This window comes from Crocuta crocuta, unplaced genomic scaffold (assembly GCF_008692635.1).
Source record: "Crocuta crocuta isolate KB4526 unplaced genomic scaffold, BGI_CrCroc_1.0 scaffold64, whole genome shotgun sequence".
Lineage (NCBI taxonomy): Eukaryota > Metazoa > Chordata > Mammalia > Carnivora > Hyaenidae > Crocuta > Crocuta crocuta.
In genome coordinates this window covers 10764195-10786573 of record NW_027530640.1, presented here as the reverse complement: position 1 = coordinate 10786573, position 22379 = coordinate 10764195, and the positions used below count along the sequence as shown (strand labels likewise).

The window sequence follows — 22379 nt, the reverse complement described above, 5'->3', positions numbered from 1 at the left end:
TGCTTTGTCTATGTTTTCTTTTTTCTTTTGGTCCCTGTTGTTAAGAGGCTAGTGTGGAGTGCAGGAGAAAAGTTGGTGCAAGTATTTGAAGAGTTGTGAAGTCACTGTCTGAGGGGTTTTCAGTTTTCAGAACACTGTTTGAGTGTGAGGAAAGAAGAAATATGGATTTTAGTGTTTTTGGTGTAACAGAGACCAGAATGGAAAAGAAAAATGAGAGCCAGGTAATAATAATAGGTCCCATTTATTGACTAGAGTATACTGGGCACTGTGTGCTGAGCAGTTTATATCCGTCATTGCATTTAATTTTCATGTCAGTCCTGAAATATGAGTATGATACCCCTTTATCTTCTTTCTTCTCTTCCTTTTGTTTTTTCTTTAGTGTTATACCCTTTAGGAGGAGAACATCTGACCATGGGATAAAGGCTCTTACCCAAGGTCACAAAGATAGCCATTGGCACTGCCAGGATTTAAGCTGAGATATGCCTGACCCCTGAGCTGGTGTTTTTAGCAGTATTTTGGTGTCTTTTATGAAGATACCTGGGAGGTGAAAGTTGTCCCAGGAACATGTAGTAATGACATTTGGTTTTTGAGTAGGATTGGTAAGGTTGAATAGACAGAATTTGAATGGACTGAAGTGTTCAGGAGGATGGTGAATCAACTATCTAGAATACTGCTCTTCTGTAAAACTTTCTGAGATGATGGAAATGCTTTATGTCTGTCCAATACAGTAGCCACTATGTAGGTTTTGAGCACTTAAAATGTGGCTAGTGCAACTGAGACACTGAATTTTTAATTTTGTTAAGTTTTAATTAATGCAGACAGCCATGTGTGGCTAGTGTTACTATAATGGGTAATACAGATCTAGAATCCTCTAAACGTATGGTCCCTGGAGCAGTAGCATCAGTGTCAGGTAGGAGTTTCTTAGCAGTGCAAATTTTTTGGGCCCCATCCCAGAACTTATGACTCAAAAACTGTGAAGGTAGGGCTCAGCAGTCTGTTTTAACAACCCTTCCAAGTGATTGTGATGCACACCGAAATTTGAGAGCTCCTGCTGTATAATACAGTATTAAATCCTGTTTTGTTTTAATGTCTTTGGTTTGTAGGAAAACAGCAGAACCAAGATAAAATCTGAAAGAGACAGGAGGGATATTGAGAGAATTGACGCTGACCTTCCCAAAACAAACATTATTGAGTGCTTACTGGTAATGGAGGGTAGAACAGGAGAAAAACAGCAAGTTTAGGGATAGTTAGCATGAGAAAAGGTTCCTAGACCTTCTGGAGAAAAACAAAGAGTAATATAGAGTGAACATTTAGTGGTGCTCTTTTAGTCTTCATGTTTGCAAAATGTAGCTGAAATAGTCAAATCTCAACTAGTATTAACTTAGGTAATTAAATTTAATGTTGATTAAAAAGAAAATTTTTTGTTTTCAGTTTTATTGTTGAAAATTTATCTAATGTGTTTAATCTGCTTTTAGGAATGATAAGTATGGTACGGTGAACATAAATGAAATTTTCCTTGCCTTTGAAACATCATTCTGAATTGTATAGTATAGATAGTATGGAAGAAGTGATTTAAAATAGACTGACCCTACAAAACACTCTGGAAATTGTGTTTATTTACATGGAAGAATAGCATATGGCTTTGAGGTATTTATTTTGTTGGTCTTCAAAAAATATTAGTTCCCTTTATGTGCTCATTTTAATGTATTGTGACTCTTATAACCTCATTTTCAGTTGAGGGCACACTGTATAAGAATATGCGTAGCAGTGGGTTTTAGAAGAGAAATGGCGTAGGGATTTTTGTTTTGGGTTTACCTCTTTGATGCTAAATGGAAATAGATACCTGATAAATTAAGGAGATTAGTGTAACCTTAGTGATTTTTGATTCATTCATTTAAAAAATATTTATTGAGTACCTGTTAAGTGTCAGTCACCATGTTAGGCACTGGTGATACAATAATGAACAATACAGACTAGGTTTATGCTCTCTTGGAGTTCATATTCTTGTCAAGCGGACATCAACAACAACAAACCCACGTTTGTCAAATTAATAGATTTTCAAGTGAGAACTCTTGGTTGCAATTAAAAGAAACTGATTTCTAGTTACCTTAGGCAGAAAAGGATTTTCTGGAGGATATTGAGGAGTTCAGAATTACTAAGAAGGCTGGAAAACAAGGTAAGGCCTGGCCAAAGTGCTGTGATGAGGTCATTGTTTTTGGAATGTCACCACCAGCTGCCTGGACACTTAGCGGCACCATTACTGAACCCCTGGCCCCACAATGTGATCTGGACTCTGTTGCTCAGGGACATTTACTGCCACCCACTCTATTCTCCACTGTGATGCTGTAACCATAAAAATGTCTCAACCAGCCCTGTGCTTTTTGTGTTATTCCTCGAGTTTCAAAATCCAGTCATGAATAACTGGTTGACTATCAAAGAGTGGAAGAGAGAATACCTGTTACCCTTTGGCCTTCTTATCAGGTTGCAGGACTGCCTCCCATCTAATTTGATATTTTACCAAATCTCCAATTTTAGCCAAATTGCAAATGACTCCCATAAGAGACAAAATAATTCAATTATTGCAGTTGTCCAATTGTAATGAAGGAAACAAAATGGGGACTGAGATAAATACTAATTGAAGGGGACCTTTTAACAGGAATAAATAGGAAAGTCCTCCTTGAGAAGGAGATATTTAGCCAGAACATATTGATTAACTGTCCCAGTTTGCCTGGCACTGAGGAAGCTCCTATGACCTGAGCTTTTCACTGCTAAAAGTGGAAAAGTCGCAGACAGATTTGAATGAGTTGGTCACTCTGGTTGTGCAGGAACCATACATGACATGACTAGAGACAAGAGTATTCCATGAGGTGGGAATATTGTAGGTGCAAAGGTCCCAAGGTTGAGTAGATCTTGGTGTGTGCAAGGAACTGAGAAGCCAGTGTGAATGAGAGTGAGAGTTGCCTGAAGTGAGATGGAAGGCAAGCAGGAGACAGACCATACAGGGCCTTAGGGTTATGGTAAGTGTGGATTTTATTCTCAGTGCATTGGCAAGCTATTAGGGCATATTAAGCAGAGGAATAATATGATGTAATTTATTTTATGAACACTCCCTTTATTGCTCAATGAAGATTGGATTAGAGAGGATTAGGAGTTGGAAGGAAGGGCGCCTGGGTGGGGTTTAGTGTCTGACTTTGGCTCAGGTCATGATCTTGCGGTTTGTGGGCTCGAACCCTGCATCGAGCTCTGTGCTGACAGCTCAGAGCCTGGAGCCTGATTCGGATTCTGTGTCTCCCTCTTTCTCTTCTCCTCTCCTGCTTGTGTTCTCTCTCAAAAATAAATAAACGTTAAAAAAAAAAAAAAAGTGGGAAGGGGGTGAGAAAGGAATTGGAAGCAGGTAAGAGTAGGATAAGAAGCTATTGTAGTAGTCTCAACGAAAGTTGGTGGTAGCCTGGACTAAAGTGGTGGCTAGGGACAGAAATGGATAAATTAAAAAATTGTTTTGGATACATAATAGACAGGACTTGATGTGTTGTGTATAGGCTGTGAAGGAAGAATAGGATCAAGAATGACTTAGACAAGTAAGTTTGAAGTGTTTTGGGGGCACCTGGGTGGCGCTGGGTGGCCCAGTCAGTTAAGTGTCCAACTTCAGCTCAGGTCATGATCTCACAGTTGGTGATTTCGAACCCTGCATTGGGTTCTTTGCTGTCAGCCCAGAGCCCACTTCAGATCTTTCCCCCCACCCCGCATCCCCCCCTACATGCATGTGTGTGCTCTAGCACATGCTCTCTCTCTCAAAAATAAATAAATGTTGAAAAAAAACCATTAAAGTGTTTTTGTTCAGAAAAACAGAAGCAATAGAAGAAAACTACCTTTTTCTCTCACCGAATACAATATTCTTTCTGCTATCCTATCCATATAATGTGCCATCCCTCTTATCATACTGCATGAAGTGTCACTCCCCCATCTGTAGCCCCTCTCCCTCCACACTTGATTCATTAATTTGGTAAAACTGGGGATACTATAGTGAACACAACAACTCAACAAAGTCTGTGCTCTCATAGAGCTTACATTCTAGTCAGGAGGAAGCAGATCTATAAACAAATACATTTATAATATGACAGATGATAAAAGACTATGGTAAAAATGCAGAGTAAAGAAAATAGGGAGTACTTGGATTGGGCTAGAGCAGAGTGGGAGTTGATATTTTTGATAGGTTGCGAAGATTAGAGAAGACGTCTCTGAGAGTGATGTTTTAGCAGACATCTGAAGCAGTTGAAGGTGCCAAACAAACATATCAGGAGGGATGAATTTTTCTAGGCAGAAGGAAAAGCAAATGCAATGCTTTTGAAGTGGGAATGTGCTTGGCATGTCCATGGACCAGCAAGAAGCTACTATGGCTGGAGAAAATTTAGGAAGTACAGAGTGGGGCAGAGTGTAGGTAGTAAGAAGGACAGGTCATGGAGGGCCTTGTAGGCCATTGTAAAGATTTTGCAAAAATCCTGACTCACTTGGAAGCATCTCCTCTTGTCTGCTCCTGCAGTAATCTGCCCTCTCTTTTTCCTTCCTGAATTGCCAGCTTCTCCCTTTCTCCTAGATTAATACTTGACAAATTTTTTGGTATTAGGATTCCTTTGCAATCTTAGAAATTATTTAGAACACTTTGCCTTGTACCTGATCTTATGGGAAGGGCATCCAGTTTTTTCTCTGTTGAGTATATGGGTTTCTTGAGATGCCCTTTATTAGGCTGAGGATGTTCCTTTTTATTCTGAATTTGCTGAGAAATTTTAGCAGGAACAGAAAAGATTTTGTCACATGCTTTTTCTGCATCTATTGAGATGATCTTAGGAGTTTTCTTTTTTTTAACTTATTAATGTGGTTAATTACATTGATCTTAGAATGTTAAACAACCTTGCATGCAGGTGATATCCTTACTTGGTCATCATGTATTATCCTTTCTACATACTGTCGGATTTGATTTACTGAAATTTTACTGAGAATTTTTGCATCCATGCTCATGACAGATTCTGATATTTATTGTTTTGTTTTCCCTGTAATGTCTGAAATATTGATATCAGTGTAATGCTGTCATCATTTGGAAAGAATTTTCTCTTTTTCAGTTTTCTGGAAGAGTTTGGGTAGAATTGGGTTTTTTGTTTGTTTGTTTTTTGCTTTTTTAATGTTAGGCCAAATTCACCAGTGAAGCCATCAGGACCTGGGCTTTTTTTTGTGGGAAGTTATAAAATTACTAATTCAATCTTTATTTTTTGTAGGTCTAGTCGTATTTTCTATTCCTTCTTGAGTTGGTTTCAGTAGTTTTTGTCTTTTTAGGAATTTGCCCATTTAATCTAAGTTTTCTCATTCATTGGTATGTAGTTGTTCATAATATCCCCCTATAATCTTTTTTTTATTTCTGAAAAAATTGCTAGTAATGTCCATTCTTTCATTCCTAATTTTAGTAATTTGAGTCTTCTGTCTTTTTTTTCTTGGTCAGTCTACGTAAAAGTTTATCAATTTTGTTGATCTTTTCAAAAAATCAACTTTTGGTTCTGTTGTTTTCTCTTTTCTGTTCTTTACTTCACTAAGTTTTTGCTCTAATCTTTATTTCCTTGCTTCTTCTTGTTTGGATTTAGTTTCCTTTTTGATGGAAGGTTAGGTCCTTGTCTTGAGGTTATTCCTTTTTTTCTGTTATAGGTCTTTACAACTATAAATTTTCACCTAAGCACTACTTTCGCTGTGTCCTTAACTAAATTTTGGTATATTATGCCTTGATTTTTATTCATCCAAAAGTATTTTCTAATTTCCCTTGAGATCTTCATTGACCCAATGGTTATTTAGGAGTATGTTGTTTAATTTCCACCTAATTTGTGAATTTCCCAGGGTTTTGTTTTGGTTTTTTTTTTTTCTGTTTCTCATTTCTGATTAATCCATTGTGGTCAGAGAACATACTTTGTATGATTTCAGTCCCTTAGTATTTATTGACGCTTGTCTTATGACCTAGGACATTGTCTGTCCTGGCGAATATTTCATGTGTATTTGAGAAGAATGTATGTTCAGTTGTTTGGTACAGTGTTCTGTAATGTCTGTTCAGTTTAGTTGGTTCATAATACTGCTTCAGCTAGTTTGTGAGCTTTCTAAAGATGGTGCCATAATAAATGTGGCCGTTACTGGCCTTGCTATTCTTACCAGGGCCTTTGCATTTGTTGTTGTTTCTGCCTGGAACATTCTTCCTGTAGTTAACACAGGATTTTTTCCATCAATTCAGTCTCATTTTCCCACATATGTTACCTATCAGAAAGGCCTTTCCTGACAAGCTTTCCAACCCAAATAAATTAACTATCTTTGCATCCTTCTTTATTTTTTACTTACAGAATTTACCACTACATAAGAGCACATAATATATTTCTTTGTTTCTTCAGCTCCCTTATTCACTGCTATGTCCCCTCGTAGGTACTCAGAATTGCCAAGGAAGTATGTGGATATAGAAATCTGGAAGTAAGAGAAGTCTTGATTGGAAATAGACATTTGGGAGTCATCACTATAGAGCAAAAATTTGAATTCACAGGTAGAAAAAAAAATCATCTAAGGCAAAAGTGAGGGGATATAAAAGGGCCAGGACCTAACCCTCATCCAACATCTATTAGAGGTTTGGCAGTGAAGAGGCCCAACAAAGAAGACTGAGAAGGAGCAACAGAGAGGCAGAAGCATCACGGTTCTTTTAGTTCAGGGGCTCCCTGTACTGGCCCTAAACTAAACTAGAAGGTACCTTGAAGCCAAGGAAGAAGGCAGTAGCCAACTCCATGGAAGCTACTGTGAAGTTCAGAAAGATGTATGTCTAAAAGATACAGTGACATGAAGATTGCTGATAACTTTGACAAGACCAGAAGCCAAGTCTATTCATATAGAAGAATGTGTAGGCCATGAAGAAATGGTGATGCCTTCTCAGTTTACAAAACAATAATTATTCAGTTAGACCTTTTTATAAAATCTGCAGGTAAAATCAAGCTTAGCAAGTTTCCTTTTCTTCTTCTTGGCCTTTTCCATGCTTAAAACTCCCCGATAGTGAAAGTGTTTACTGATTCCTTAAAGAAGGAAAATCACTAATAGGTAGATATTGAGTGCCATCAAGGCTACCTGGTCCTTGGTTCTCCCCACACTGCTTCTGAGAACTGGGAAATTTTGACTAGTGTGACAAAACTAAAGTATCATCATGTTTTTGTGACCAAGCATGTATGCTCTTTGCAGTAAATTGCCATTTGTTTTAATATAAATGTGTTGGAAAGACTGTCAGAAAAGTAGTGACTATTTCTGTTTGTTAGTTTTCTGCTGTCATTTTTTTCTGGATTCTTGCTTTTGATTATATGAAACCCAAATAGATGTTTATCACCTTCGTTATCACCATAATACCTACCAGAAACCTAAAGCATCAATGCAAGAGAATAGAGATTCAAGAAATAAACCCATGCATATATGGCCAGTTGATAATTAGACCAAGATACAAAAGCAATTAAATGGAGAAAACACTGTCTTTTCAATAAATTGTGCTGGAGCAATTGAAAATCTATATGAAAAACAAAAACCTTAATCCATACCTCATGCCATATATAGAGATTAGCATAAAACAGATAATAGACCTAAACGTAAAATCTCAAACTATAAAACATCTGAAGAGGGGCACCTGGGTAGCTCAGTCAGTTAAGCGTCCAACTTCAGCTCAGATCATGATCTCACAGTTTGTGGGTTCGAGCCCCATGTCGGGCTTTGTGTTGACAGCCTGGAGCCTGCTTCGGATTCTGTGTCTCCCTCTCTCTCTGCCTCTCCCCTGCGCTCTCTCTCTCTCTCAGAAATAAATAAACATTTTTTTAAAAATCTGAAGAAAAAAACAGAAAATTTCTGTGACCTTAGATTAGGTAAAGATTTCTTAGATATACTATTAAAAAATGGATACATTTCCCTTAGTAGCTCATTCATTCCAAACTTTTATTTATTTTTTTAATGTTTATTTTTAAAATTTAAAAAAAATTTATTTCTGAGAGAGAGACTGCATGAGCATGGGAGGGTCAGAGAGAGAGGGAGACACAGAATCCAAAACAGCCTCCAGGCTCTGAGCTAGCTGTCAGCACAGAGCCTGTCGCGGGGCTCGAACCCAACCCATGAACGATGAGATCATGACCTGAGCTGAAATCAGATGCTCAACCGACTGAGCCACCCAGGCACCCCAATGTTTATTTACTTTTGAGAAGCAGTGAGAGACAGAGCACAAGAAAGGGAGGGGAAGATGGAGAGGGAGACACAGAATCCGAAGCAGGCTCCAGGCTCTGAGCTGTCAGCACAGAGCCCGACGTGGGGCTCGAACCCACAGACCGCAAGGTCATGACCTGAGTTGAAGCCAGACATTCAACCGACTGAGCCACCCAGGCACCCCCATTCCAAACTTAAAAATGAGCCCTAGCTTAATAATTTGGTGTATTCTAGGGAGGTTCTTATTGTTAAAAGAAACAGATTGCACTAAGGCCATCCCATTTAAAATTCTGATCTGGCTTTCTCCTGGCTTTTTCTGAGGGCAAAATTGAAGTTATTTGGGTCAAGAAGTCTGGGTAGCCTTTTCCTCATTCCTTTACCACATACCTTCTGCCACTATAACTTGGGTTCATCCATGCATTCATCATTGGCCTCATGGCCTTGACTGTTATCTCTTGGCTTCTTCCTTTTAAGCTTTGGCTTCTATTGCCGCCCAATTATTTTGCCATTTTCTAAGTTAGACTCCCAGGAGAGAGAACCTAATTGGCCCAGATTATTTTTACATATTCTAGGCACTAAATTGGTGTGTTGAACCAGCAATATGGGCCCGTCAGTGGTCTGGGCAAGGTTATAGGGACGTAGGGAGTTGACTGACAGGAAACCAAGGGAAAAAGACTGTAAAATATTGGTATGTAAAATGTGAACTACATCATCAGCAGGTACCATGAACAATGGAATTTTCCTTAGATGGGACCATGGATGTGACAAACACTGTAATAGATATAGTTATAAAATAAAATTTTGATGTTCTTATTTTATTCTCCCAGAAACCATTGACTATCAACTTGTCTTCTAGTTACAGCTCTCGTTATAGCTCTAAATCAACCCATAGCAGTTAGTGAGGTGAGTGTATAAAGTAGGAACTTTTGGCTTTTATCTAGGCCAGAGATAGAAGGTATCTGGGAACAGAGGATAAGAATCTTGGATTAGCTGAGGGGTACCTGGCTGGCTCAGTAAGTAAAACATGGGACTCTTTCTTGATCTCTAGGTTGTGATTTGGACCCCCATGTTGGGCACAGAGTTTACTTAAAAAAAAATTTTTTTTTAGAGAGTCTTAGATTAGTTGAAAGTTGTTATCAGAGGTCATTTAATATATCCCTCTGCCTGGGGTTATAACACCCACATCATGGCTTTCAAGGAGACAGTAGTTCATCCTGTAGCACTTTAGTCTGGGCCAGTAACTCCAAGGTTAGTTCTTCATGGTGTTTAGTCCCTTTTTTTTCCTGATGGGCTTCATAATATCAATCCTATAATGGTCATCCTGGTATTAGATTCTAGTGTTCCCTTTTCCCTTGCAGGATGCTTATTTTGCTATTTTTCTTTCCCACTAACAACTCCCTTTGTAAGAAGGCTGAGTGATATTTTTTTCTCTGTCCCTCTAAGAAACTACTACCAAAAACAATGACACATACTCTTGCTGCTTAGTATTTTTTCACCCAGGCTGACCTTTCTGGTTTGTCATCCTCAGTTTTATTAGGGTCCTTAAATCTTGATTGTCAGAGTCTTAGGATCCTATAGAGAAATTGTGGGATTAGGTTCATTTGTTTTTTCCCTTGTCTAAAGGAACTGAGTTTGCTTTTGCTTCCTCTTACAAGAATTGGTGAATATAAGATAGTCACATGGTGAATTTGGTTTGGCTTTGAGTTAATATATCTGGGGGAGATGAAACATCATGCAGTCTGAGGAGAAAGATGTTAATGAGGGGAAGAGTGGTTGCTGACCTAAGGTTTTGCCTATCAAACTTGAGGGTTGCTAGAAATCACTTGGGCAGCTTGCTAAAGTGCAGATTTTAATTCAGTCTGGGGTCAGGCTCAATATCTAGGATTCTTCATTTCTAACAAGCTCCCTGTAGATATTCACACTGCTGGCCTACAGACACACTTAGAGGAGTAAGAACATGTGGGGTTGATATTCCCATACAGGCATCTCTGAATAGAAGCTCCTTATATCGCTCCCCTTCATTGCCAGAGACTCTGAACAGGCCAAGACTGAAGCAGGTGGTAAAATTCAAGAACAATCCCGTACAGGATAAAGTAAAACGGGAGTATTGTTCTCGCCACAAAGAATTCAGGAAGGTAAGAACTTTTTAAGATGAGAATCTGTTTAATCCTCTTGTTGTCTTTTCTGCTGTTTTGGTATGAGGATTGCTTTAGTATATCTTCTGTGTCTTCTTTCTCTCATTCTTTTGCTTTTTATCTCTTTTGTCTTATCTTTTTACATCTGCATCCATGTATAAACTATTTAACAGTAAATATCTTTTATATTATACTTTTTGAAATGACGTTGGCCTACTGTCTTCCCAACTTTCTTTATTAAGATCTGAGAGGATATAGGGAATCTTGAATGGTAAGGATATTTACTGCTGTTTTAACTGCATGCTGACAGAAATAGCATCATGGAACACATTGGTTTAGTGGCAAGCAACTTTTGAAAAACTTAGCCCCTATTCCCTGCTTCTCCTTTAAAAAAAAAATCTAAATACATTTGGCTATTTTATAAAATAACTGTATGATAGTACATAAATTTCATGTAAACAAAAGAAGCTGTTGTGAGGGGTGCCTGTGTGGCTCAGTCAGTTGAACGTCCAACTTCATGTCAGGTTACTATCTCGCAGTTTGTGATTTCAAGCCCCGCATCAGGGCTCTGACAACTCAGAGCCTGGAGACTGTTTCAGATTATCTATCTCCCTCTCTGTGTCTCTGTCCCTCCTCGACTCATGCTGTGTCTTTCTCTGTCTCTCAAAAATGAATCAACATTTAAAAAAAAAAATGAAAACAGAAGCTGTTGTGAAATGCCCATAATCTCATAGGCCAGAGATAATTGTTGTTAGCTGGTGTATGTTCTTCCAGACCCTTTTCCTGATGCAGTTTTTTTTTCTTTTATTAAAGTGGTATTACAAAAGTACATGTTTTCTAACATAAAACAGAATCTGAAGCATGTTCCAGACTCCAGCCATTAGCACAGAGCCTAATGTGGGATTTGAACCCACAAACAGTGAGATCATGGCCCTAGCCAAAGTCAGACATTTAACTGCCTAAGCCACCCAGGTGTCCCAAAACATACTTTTTATTGCACAATAGTAATAAGTCTCCACTCTTTCCCTCCCCTGGTTTTAAAACTGAACATGAGGAATCGGTGTGGGGGGAATCTTGTCATCTTCAGGGCTTAGGTCTAAAGAAGACAGTCTCTCTCTGTGATGTTAATATTACTCAGATGCTGGAGGAAGAATCTAACCAGGGGTCTCTGACTGGTGATTTCTCCAAGGTGAGTGGTTATCCTCATCCTATATTTCATTGAATCATTTTGGACTTGAATCTTCTTTTTTTCTTTGCTTACAGAGGACACTAGGTTTAATCATGCATCCTTACCAACTACTATTTGATAACCGGAAGGTGCTATTGTGATAAATCTAGACCCTAAGTCTTTCCAGTGAAAAAGTATTTTTTATTAATTCTGGGAAAATCCAAAACAGTGGGGAAATGTGAGGCTTTTTACTTTTTTCTTTTTAAAATATCTTTTAAAATTATGTAAATAATACTTGGTCATTACAGAAAAAGTAGAAAATGCAATATACCTCAAATTTTATCAACATCTTGGAATCTATTCCTCTAGACTTTTTTCTCTGTGTTTTCATAAACACACATGCACATACACAAATACATATTTTTATTTTTTCACAAAAAATAATTTATGCTGTTTTATGATGTACTGGGTTTTTTCTTCCTCATTTAATATATCAAATATATCTTTTCATGTCAATAAACAGTTCTGTTTAATCATTTCAAAAAATTTTTAAATGTTTACTTAGAGATTGGGTGAGAGTAGGGAAGGGGCAGAGAGAGAGGAAGAGAGAGAATCCCAAGCAGGCTCCATGCTGTCAGCACAAAGCCCGACATGGGACTCGAACCCATGAACCATGAGATCATTACCTGAGCTGAAATCAAGAGTCAGATTCTTAACCAACTGAGCCACTCAGGCACCCCAACAGCATTTCATAATTTTTAATAGTATAGTATTTTTTTTTTTAATTTGGCTTCCCATAATTTTTTAAAAATATTTTTATTTTTGTATTTTTAAGTAATCTCCACACCCACTGTCGACTTGAACTCACAATTCTGAGGTCAAGAGTCATATGCTCTACCAATTAAGCCAGCCAGGTGGCCCTGCCCATAATTTCTTGATAAAGCTGTTCTTGTAAGATACTTACTTTTACAATTTTTCCTTTTGAACTATACCAAGGTGGACATATTTGTAGCTAAATCTAAAACTTTGTACACATCCTTAATTAGTTCCTTAGAATCACTTCTTAGAAATGGATTGTTACATATGCAAGGTATAGAGACTCTTGATTGTTTTGAAGGCATCTGGGGTTTTAAAGGTGAGTTGGAAAAAAGGACAGTTTGGGGTCTTTGATCTCAAATTGGGGTATAGAAAACTTACTGTTATTTCACCTCTTGGGTATTTCTAGGTGTGTGTGCTGCCAACCGTGTCAGGGAGACACCAAGATCTGAAGTATATCAACCCAGAGACAGTAAGCAGACTTCTGGAGATGGTAACTGGTTACATAAGCTACCATCTGGTCTGTTCTGTCCCTAAAATCTCCACTTCTATTATATTTCTTTCATTATGTTCACTCACACAGGCTCCTCATTCAAATGAAGCTGTGTTAAAGGATTCCCATTTATTTCATTCTTTTGCCTTTATTTTTAATTAAACAAATGATATAAAATTGTTATGAAACAAAGAAAACAATGAAGGAAGGGAGGGCAGGAAACAAGTCAAAATCACTCAGTTTGGGCAAACTTACATCTTGGTTGAGATGTTACAATCCCATTGACACCTTGCAGTGTGGGGTGATTATTTATAGTACTTTCTTTCACTCTCAAAGGTGTCCTAGTTTGTACAATAATCATTTGGTAACTCTACCCATAGTCTTGTCACTGGAGATAACCACTAGTAATATTTTCCTTATGGCCTTCCAGATTTTATTCTGGAATATCTTTGATAAAAATGGGATCATAATGAACATGTTGGCTTTGATACGTTTTGAAGGTAGCTTAGCAAGACATTGTCAACATGTTTCTACTTCAATAAAAAAGTCTCTATTATCCTTTCAATGTACTATATAGTATTCTATTATATTGGCATGTATAATTTAACCAAACCGCTATTATGAATACTTAAGTTATTTGTAACATTTTGATCACCTAAAATAATGAACGCAGAGATGGATATTGTTGTGCCACATCTTTGCATACTTTTCTGTTCACTAAAGATGTTGGGATAGAAATTATTGAGTCAAGTGTAACTACACTTACATTTACAAACTTTGTTCCAGAAAGGTTGAACCAATTTACACTGCTACAAGTAGCTTAAGGATATCAACCCTTTCCTTGCATATCTTTTCCTGAAAGATTTACTTTCTTCCTTTACAATGGAGCATGGGGAAGCATTTCCCATTTCTTCTTGCAAAGTCGGAATCATTAACTGCTCCCTATACCACTGCAGAAGTCCTTAGGTGTCTTCTGAGAGGCTCAATGCAGCCATGCCTGTGTCCAGATGAGTGACTTGAATACAGTTTTCTCTGGTGTCTTGGCACTACTAGCTATTTTGGTGTTCCAAAAAGACCATTTCCTATTTTATCCTCTTGAATGAGGGGTAGAGTTGCAACCATTGCTCCATTTCAAATATAAGGGGCCTTTGGAGGGCGAGGATACAGTGGAATGCTGGGTGACTAAAGGGAGTACAGATCATGAACTGTGTGAATGGCTCTTCTCTTCCTTGGAGTAACTGGGAACAGAATGTTCAGTCATTGTTTCTGTGCAGGTGGCTGCCTTACTGTCAGGGAAGTTCCAGAGTCTGATTGAGAAGTTTTATATCATTGATTGCCGTTATCCATATGAGTACTTGGGAGGACACATCCAGGTGAGGTTACATAGGGGACATTAGTTGGGTGGGGCTGGAGGTAGCTTTTTAGTAAGCAGAGTCTATGGACAAAAGCCCTATGAACTCCAGAACCAGGGCAGAGGTTATACATTTGGAACACATCAAGGCTGCAAGTCCTCATTCCTATTCTAATTCTGTGTACGTTGAGCAATTTACTTTCCCTTTTTCTCCTAGACCAATCTCCCTCTATTTTGTTGGAGCCAAGGGCTCCTACTTGGAATTAAAATATTAATGCAAGGATTCAGAAGTACTTTGCAGATACTCATAGACATTCCTCACAATGATTCCTACATGTTAGGGGTGGGGGGTAGTCAGTTCTACAGACATTTATTGAATACCTACTACATACCAAGCTCTCTGCCAGACCTTGGAGATAGACCCAGAGATATAATTAGATCTATGCCCCAAAAGTGCTTCTGGTCTAGACTTTCTGGCCCAAATATCCGAATATGGTATCCCAGTTATTTCTAAGTGTTGGAACTGTCCATAGGCACTTAAGGAAATACAGTACTTACTAAAATTCTTCTACAGGGAGCCTTAAATTTGTACAGTCAGGAAGAACTATATAACTTCTTTCTGAAGAAGCCTACTATCCCTCTGGACTCCCAGAAAAGAATAATCATCGTGTTCCACTGTGAATTCTCCTCAGAAAGGGGTCCTCGAATGTGAGTGTCTACGTGGGGTAGGGCGGGTGTTGGAAATGGACCTTGAATTGGGAGTTAAAACCAGGGAACCTTCCCAGACTAGTTCAGACTGAGACTGGAATGAATAAATGCATGCATGCATGCATGCATAATTTCCATTGCAGTTTAAAGGTTAGGGAAGTGGAAGAAAAGGTTTCTACAATTTAAAAGTTTGGAGCAGGGGGGTGCCTGAGTGGCTGACTCTTGGTTTTCACTCAGGTCATGATCTCATGGTTTGTGGGCTGGAGCCCCGCATCAGGCTCCCCCACTGACAGCATGGGGCCTGCTTGGGATTCTCTCTCCCTCTCTCTCTGTCTCTCCTCCCACCATCAAAATAAACTTTAAAAAAAATTTTTTTTTTTTTTTAAAGTTGGGAGCAGTGAAGGAAAAAAGATTGGGAATGAGATAGCAAAGGAGAAGAGAAAGAGTGACTACTTGAATCTTATTTTGCAAACAGTGAGATTTGGAGGTCCTTTTGGGTTACCCATAGTCTATTCTTTGTTCCCTTCCCCAGTGAATATTCCATGGAATCCTGACCTTGTTTCTTTCCACCCCACCCACCTCTGGGTTTTCTCTAAAGGTGTCGCTCTCTGAGAGAAGAGGACAGAGCTCTGAACCCGTATCCTGCACTGTACTACCCAGAGCTATATATCCTCAAAGGGGGCTACAGAGACTTCTTTCCAGAATATATGGTAAAGAATGGGGCATGTGGGGAAACAGGAGAGCTAGGACTTGGGGGAGCCAACTTTAGCATGCAATTTCCAGGACCTGCAAAGCCCTTTGAGAAGAAACTGCTGCTTTTTCTTAGCTACTACTAGCAGTGTCTCCGTTAGTAGGCAGAGTTGTGGAGACTGGAGTGTCCCTTACTTTGTCCCCTGCCTTTCAGGAACTGTGTGAACCACAGAGCTACTGCCCTATGCATCACCAAGACCATAAGGCTGAGCTGCTGAGATGTCGAAGCCAGAGCAAAGCATGGGAAGGGGAGCGGCAGCTGCACGAGCAGATTGCCTTACTGGCGAAGGATGTGAGCCCATGACATTCGATCAGTGGTTTCCTGCTTAGAAGTCACCCAAAGACACTGTAGAAACCCTGAACAGAAAGAGGCTGTGTTATATGTGACAAAACCCAAGATTGTTAAAAGATGTCTGTGAACCAACAGGCTGCCAAGCTAATGAAATTCCAGGCCTGGGGTTGGTTTTAGCAGAGCTGCTGACTGGTGATTAAGTCTCCAAGCTGGCTTTAGAAGGCTTTGGGTTCAGAAGAGATTTGTGTTGCTTCAGCAAGTAGTTACATTTTCTTCCCAGTTAGTTTATTCTCACAAGCCAGCCAGCTCTTTCTCTCCCTGAGCTTCTGCCCATGCAAGATAGTTGCACATCTTCTTTCTCTGTACTTTCTTCTTTGTTTCCCTCTCTCTCTTTCTCTTAAATGGGAAAATAAACACTATAGAATGAGAGATTTGATTGTGAGGCTAGTCTCCTCCTAGATCTTTATAAGGAAGAGATCACCAAATTAGACCCCTTTAGACAAAGGTGTAACCATCTTGATTTATAGCTGAGGGCAAGGTGCTTTTCTCTAGACCAGTGGTTCTCAAAGTTTGAGCCCTGGACCATAGGCATCCTCTGAACTTCTTTGAAATGTAAATTTTCAGGCCTCATCACACACTAAAACAAAACCTCTGAGTTGGGGCTCAGAATTCGGGGTTTTAAAATTTCCCTTTCATGTGATTCTGATGCACACCAAGATTTGAGAACCACTGCTCTAGAATTAAGGAAACCTTTTAAACTGCATTGTCCAGCAATATCCTGGCTATCCTTTCTTAGACCATTCCAAGGTATGAGTTACCTAAAGTGTCCCCCATATTCAGTACGCTGTGATAAGTAGGCTCAGAAAACTAAGATGATTGGCATCTCTAAGGCAAGTTATAGCTCTGAGTTGGGCTCAAAAAGATTCCTTGTCTCTAATCTAAATGGAGTTTTGACTTTTCTCATTTCCCACACTCTTTTCTCCACTTGATTTCACATTTCACAGAGATAAGTTTAGGACTTGGGATAGTTGGAAGTAGAGATCTGTGCTATCGGAATATAGGAATAAAAGGATACAAAAGTAGCAACCAAGAGCAGTTAGACTTAAGGAAGACCTTTTAAACTGTATTTTTCAGCATTATCCCAGGCTTTCCGTTCTTAGAGCTCTTTAAGGCAAGCAGCCTTTTATCTTCATAGTGAGATACAGCATGATGGCCAGGGGTGGCCGTGGAATTGCCACTGAACATTGTCATTCTCCTGCATTAACATGATAGGAGTGCTAGCCCAGGACTGGAAAAGGACAAAGGGTTCTGAAGCCTGGCTGAGATAGAATAGAGACAAAAGTGACATCTTCCCAGGTTCTGGGGCCTAGAGACTTAATTTTTAAGTGAATGGAAGGGAAGAAGGGCAGGAGCTGGACTGATGTTTGCAAAGTTTGCTAGTGCGCTTCTCCTCCTCTTCCAGCAGAGGGCGCTGCTGTATTCTCTAAGGCAGCTCCTGGAGCCTGCAGCCTCCACTGCTTGCACTTGCCTCTCTTTGCCTAAGAAAGCTATCTTTCTGGCCCTCTCCTTGAGCCCTTGAGCTCAGAGCTCAGAAGGGCTGAGAGGAAAGGAGAGAAAAGCTTCAGCCATATTAGGTGCAGATGGGTGAGGAGACAACACTGCTCCTCTATCTAGCCCCACATCCTTACCCGTGCAAATAGGTACTCCTAGTAGCCTGAGGAAGAAAATGTTTGAAGCACCTCCACTTCCAAGTATGAGGAGGGAGGCCCCTTACTTGTTGCCTAACCTAGTGGGTCATTTCCTGATCATTTTCCCCAGAAAAGTAGAACCAAACCCCCACCTGGGAAGAGACTAGTGCTCATGTTCACATTTCAGTAATCTTTTTTTTTCAGTCCCATTTTATTTTGTTATTTTTAAATACAATTTATTGTCAAGTTGGCTAACATACAGTGTACTCTTGGTTTTGGGGGTAGATTCCCATAATTCATTGCTTACATACAACACCCAGTGCTCATCCCAACAAGTGCCCTCCTCAATGCCCATCACCCATTTTCCCCTCTCCCCTGCACCCCCATCAACCTTTAGTTTGTTCTCTGTATTTAACAGTCTCATGTTTTGCCTCCCTTCCTCTCTGTATATAACTATTTTTCCCCCTCCCCCCATGGTCTTCTGTTATGTTTCTCAAGTTCCACATATGAGTGAAAATGTGTATCTTTCTCTGACTGACTTAATTCACTTAGCATAATACTCTCCAGTTTCATCCACCTTGCTGCAAATGGCAGGATTTTATTCTTTCTCATTGCCAAGTAGTATTCCATTGTATATATAAACCACATCTTCTTTATCCATTCATCAGTTGATGGACTTTTAGGCTCTTTCTGTAATTTGGCTATTGTTGAAAGTGCGCTATGAACATTTATAGCAGGGCTTACAGTAATCTTCATTAAGTGGAAGTTCTGAGTTGCAAAACAAAAACTAGGGCTTAAGTAGTTATCTACTTTTTGAAAAATTACATTTGCCTAAAGGGCACCATTTTCCTATATAATTTCTTGTAATATCCTCCCACCACATAGGTACCATGCGATATGATTTATGTTATTTTCAGGAATAATAACAGTAGTTAACATTTTTCAGGTGCTTATTATATGCACGACTTTTTATGAACTCATGTATAAACTAGTTTAATTTTCACAATAGTCTGTGAGGCAGGTCTTATTATTAGGCATATTTTACAGATAAAGAAAGAAACAGAAGGATTCAGTAACATATTTAAGATCACACAGCTAATGGGGGCGCCTGGGTGGTTCACTTGGTTGAGCATATGACTCTTGATTTTGGCTCAGGTCATGATCCCCTGTTGGCCTCTGTTCTGAGCATGGAACCTGCTTAAGATTCTCTCTCTCTCTCTCTCTCTCTCATTCTCTCCAAAATAAAAAAAAATTTTTTTTTAATTAGGAAAAAAAAAATGGTCACATAGGTAATGAATGGTGGCGTTTGGATTTAAACCCAGGCTGTATGGCTCCAGAGACCATATGCTGAATGGATTTGCTGTTACCAAATCCTCAACAAAGAATAATGTGCCTCTCTAGAGTTGGCACTGTATTACATGTTAAATATGTGATTGAGTGCCTCAGTTATAGTTTCTTAAGAAGTCAGGGCCATAAGGATTGCTTGGGCTTGGGAGATGAGGTTAAGGACTAAGACTCCAGCCCAGAAACCTTGGCATGAGGTATATAGTGGGTCACCTCTATACTAACACTAACTGGTTGGTATTTGTTCATCAAAATGTCAAGAAATGAAGATTGGAAATCTTTCAGTCTAAAAACATGGTTTTCAGTCTCAGCCCAGGATCTTTCTGACCTTTGCCATAGAGAGGACAGGAACATTTTCCTTTCCTCATCATAAATATAACATGGGAGGAGATAGGGAAGATTCTCTTTCCCCATTTAATTCATGCAAATGTTAAAGAAACACTAATTCCTTTTCTTTTTATTTTATTTATTTTAGAGAAAGAGCAGGGGAGGGGCAGAGGGAGAGGGAGACAGAGGATCCAAAGTGGGCTCCATGCCGACAGTAGAGAGCCCAATGTGGGGCTCAAACTCAGAAACTTCAAGATCATGACCTGTGCCAAATTCTAACACTTAACCGACTGAGCCACCCAGGCACCCCTATTATTTTTTGTAAACATTTTATTTTTTTGAAGTTTATTTATCTTGAGAGGGAGTGTGTGTGTGTGTGTGTGTGTGTGCACATGCAAGCCACGGAGAGGCAAAGAGAGATAATCCCAAGCAGGCTCTGTGCTGTCAGTACAGAATCCAACCACAGGGCTTCATCTCACAAACTGTCCTTGCCCTCAAGAGACTGACAAGGTAGAGGCGTCTGGGCGACTCAGTTGGTTAAGCATCTACCTCTTGATTTGGCTCAGGTCATGATCTTAAGGCTCATGGGTTTGAGCCCCATATTGGGTTTTGCACTGAGCATGGATCCTGCTTGGGATTCTCTCTCTCTCTCTCTCTCTCTCTCTCTCTCTCTCTCTCTTTCCCTCTATCACCCCTGCTTATGGGAATGTGCTCTCTCTCTAAATAAATAAAACATTTAAAAAAACAAAGACTGACAATATAGAAAACAATTTCCTTTTTTCCCATCCCTATAAGCACTCTGGCAAAGAGAAGAAGTACTATAGACTCCAGCTCCAAAGCAGCAAGTCTGGTGGTGGGGGGTTGGCCAACTTCTGCATGCCACCTGGAATGATACCATTTATTCAGTGCTTGCTCTGTGCCAGGTACTATGCTAAAGTCTTTACTCAATATTTACTTGTATAATCCTCACAACTGTTACATGAAGTAGGTACTATTATTAATTTTACAGATGAAGAAACTGAAGCCCAGAAAAATTAAGTGCTGTGCCCATGGTCATCCAGAATGTGTTGAACCCAGAAGGTCTATAAAGCTTGTGTTCTATTCACCATACTGTTAACATCTCAGGTGAGGGTAGCAGCAGGAATTAAAGCTTACCAGTGAGAGAGGGCTTGATAGAAGGCATAAAACCAAGATTAAAAATGAAGTGGAATAAGATGCAAGATTTTTAGAACTTTGAGCCCAATCAGTGGATTGCAAAGCTTCCCTTCCTAGGGCAGGTTTTGTCTCTCTCTTTTTTTTTTTTAATCTTTTTTTATTTATTTCTAGGAGAGAGAGAGAGAGAGACAGCGACAGCGTGAACAGAGGAGGGTCAGAGAGAGAGGGAGTCACAGAATCCAAAATAGGTTCCAGGCTCTGAGCTGGCAGTCAGCACAGAGCCCGACGCAGGGCTCGAACCGGTGAACTGCGAGACCATGACCTAAGCGAAAGTCGGACACTTAACCGAATAAGCCACCCAGGCGCCCCAGGTTTTGTCTCTTAATCATTTTTGCACCTGGTACAAAATTGAACCCATAATCAGTCACAAAAGACATTATTGAATTGAATGATAGTCAAGTAACATCACCTTTCTAGAAAGGACTGGCTCATTTGTCATTATCCACAAGGTTCCCAAAGGCAATGCTGCTTATCTAGCAGGTGTTGGCAGTCACAGAGGACATGGTTGGTGGGGAGAGAATGTGTTGGAAAAGCTGTCAAAATAAGTGTTGGAGTCATATTTATTTGCAGAGGTTTCATCATCTCTCCCCTAGCTTTGGTTACCCATCGTCATTAAAGGTCCAATGATGTCAGGCTCTCTACTCCACTGCTCAGGCAGAAAGATGCTCCAGGCATCTCATTTATTCTCACTAAAAGCCAGCCTGTTACAGATGGAGTTGGGATTGCTCTCAACCTAGCAGTCTGACCTTGTTCCTGCCTTCCTGGTCCATTCCATGGGGATGGCACTGAGTAGACGCTTAAGAGTAGGCCTCCTGAGGAAATGCCTTTCCCCAGCTTGTCCTCCTACCCAAACTTGATCGGGCTTGGTTGCTGAAGGAGGGGGGAGAGCAGAGGGGACACCCCTTGACACACAACACCCCCCCCAACTCTGTTGATTCATCAGTCTCAGCCCTTTTCTAGCATCCTAACCATCTGAAATTGTTACTTTTTGTAGATCCCATTTTGAAACTATTGCCAGAGTGGAGTGGACAGGGGATATCAGTCCCCAACTACAGCTTTCTAACCTCACTGGAGGAGAAGGTACAGGGAGGTAGTATGGCAATGGGGGAAAACAGGCCCTTTACAAAAGCTGAGTAGCCAGATGTTCATTTTCACAGCTCTCCTGGAAGACTGACAGGGCAGATAGAGATTAAAATGGAGCACAAACTCCATTTAAAGTGCATTATAGCTCAGGAACCAGCTCCCCTTGGGCAGGCGAAGGGAGGAAAGGGCACGAGAGGCCACATCTCTTCATCCTTATCTGGGGCCACATGTCTCTCTCCTAGCTTTGTGAAGGGTGATTTACACCCCTGGCTGGAATGACTCTCTTTCTCGGCTGATTACATCTGCAAATGCCCCCCAGAGGCCACAGCAGGATGGCCATATTCAGAAGCAGCAGCCAATAAATCTCAGAGGTTTATATTGCATTTCTTGATCCCCTTCTTCTGGCCCTCTGCCAGGCCTCTGTGGAGTGAGGAGAGGGCTTGGGCTGCAGGGTTAGGGGACAAAACCCGCCACTTCCTTTCATTATCCCGTTCTTTCTCTTTCTAAGCATTGCTTGGTTATTCTTCCAAGTCATTGTGCCTCTATTTACCCTGGGAGCAGGTGGGAATCAACCCTAGGTTCAACAAATACCCTTAGCCTTGTGGGTAGAAATCCTGGGCTCTGGGCACAGCTGTGTTTCTACCTCGCTGTTTACTCTTGATAGAGTAGGTTGCTTTCAGAAACATCACCTGAAAATGAGGAGGCTGCTAAATGATCTCTCTAGCACCTTCCTTAGGGATCCTATCTTATCTCCAGGGAAATCTCTAATCT

The 22379-nt window shown here is 40.1% G+C and overlaps 1 protein-coding gene across 3 annotated transcripts in view; it reads left to right on the top strand.

The window, feature by feature from the left end:
- Positions 1-17894, top strand: part of CDC25C (cell division cycle 25C) — a 34790-nt gene extending 16896 nt beyond the window's left edge. For 2 of the 3 annotated variants that reach the window (XM_077768719.1, XM_077768717.1), the window contains 7 exons: positions 10221-10373; positions 11461-11562; positions 12767-12850; positions 14125-14223; positions 14776-14909; positions 15508-15619; positions 15814-17894. In XM_077768719.1, the coding sequence (XP_077624845.1) occupies positions 10221-10373; positions 11461-11562; positions 12767-12850; positions 14125-14223; positions 14776-14909; positions 15508-15619; positions 15814-15963 (834 nt within the window). In that variant the 3' untranslated portion in view covers positions 15964-17894. The remainder of the gene's footprint in view (positions 1-10220; positions 10374-11460; positions 11563-12766; positions 12851-14124; positions 14224-14775; positions 14910-15507; positions 15620-15813) is intronic. The other variant, XM_077768718.1, reaches the window with a different exon arrangement.
- Positions 17895-22379: the final 4485 nt, after the last annotated feature.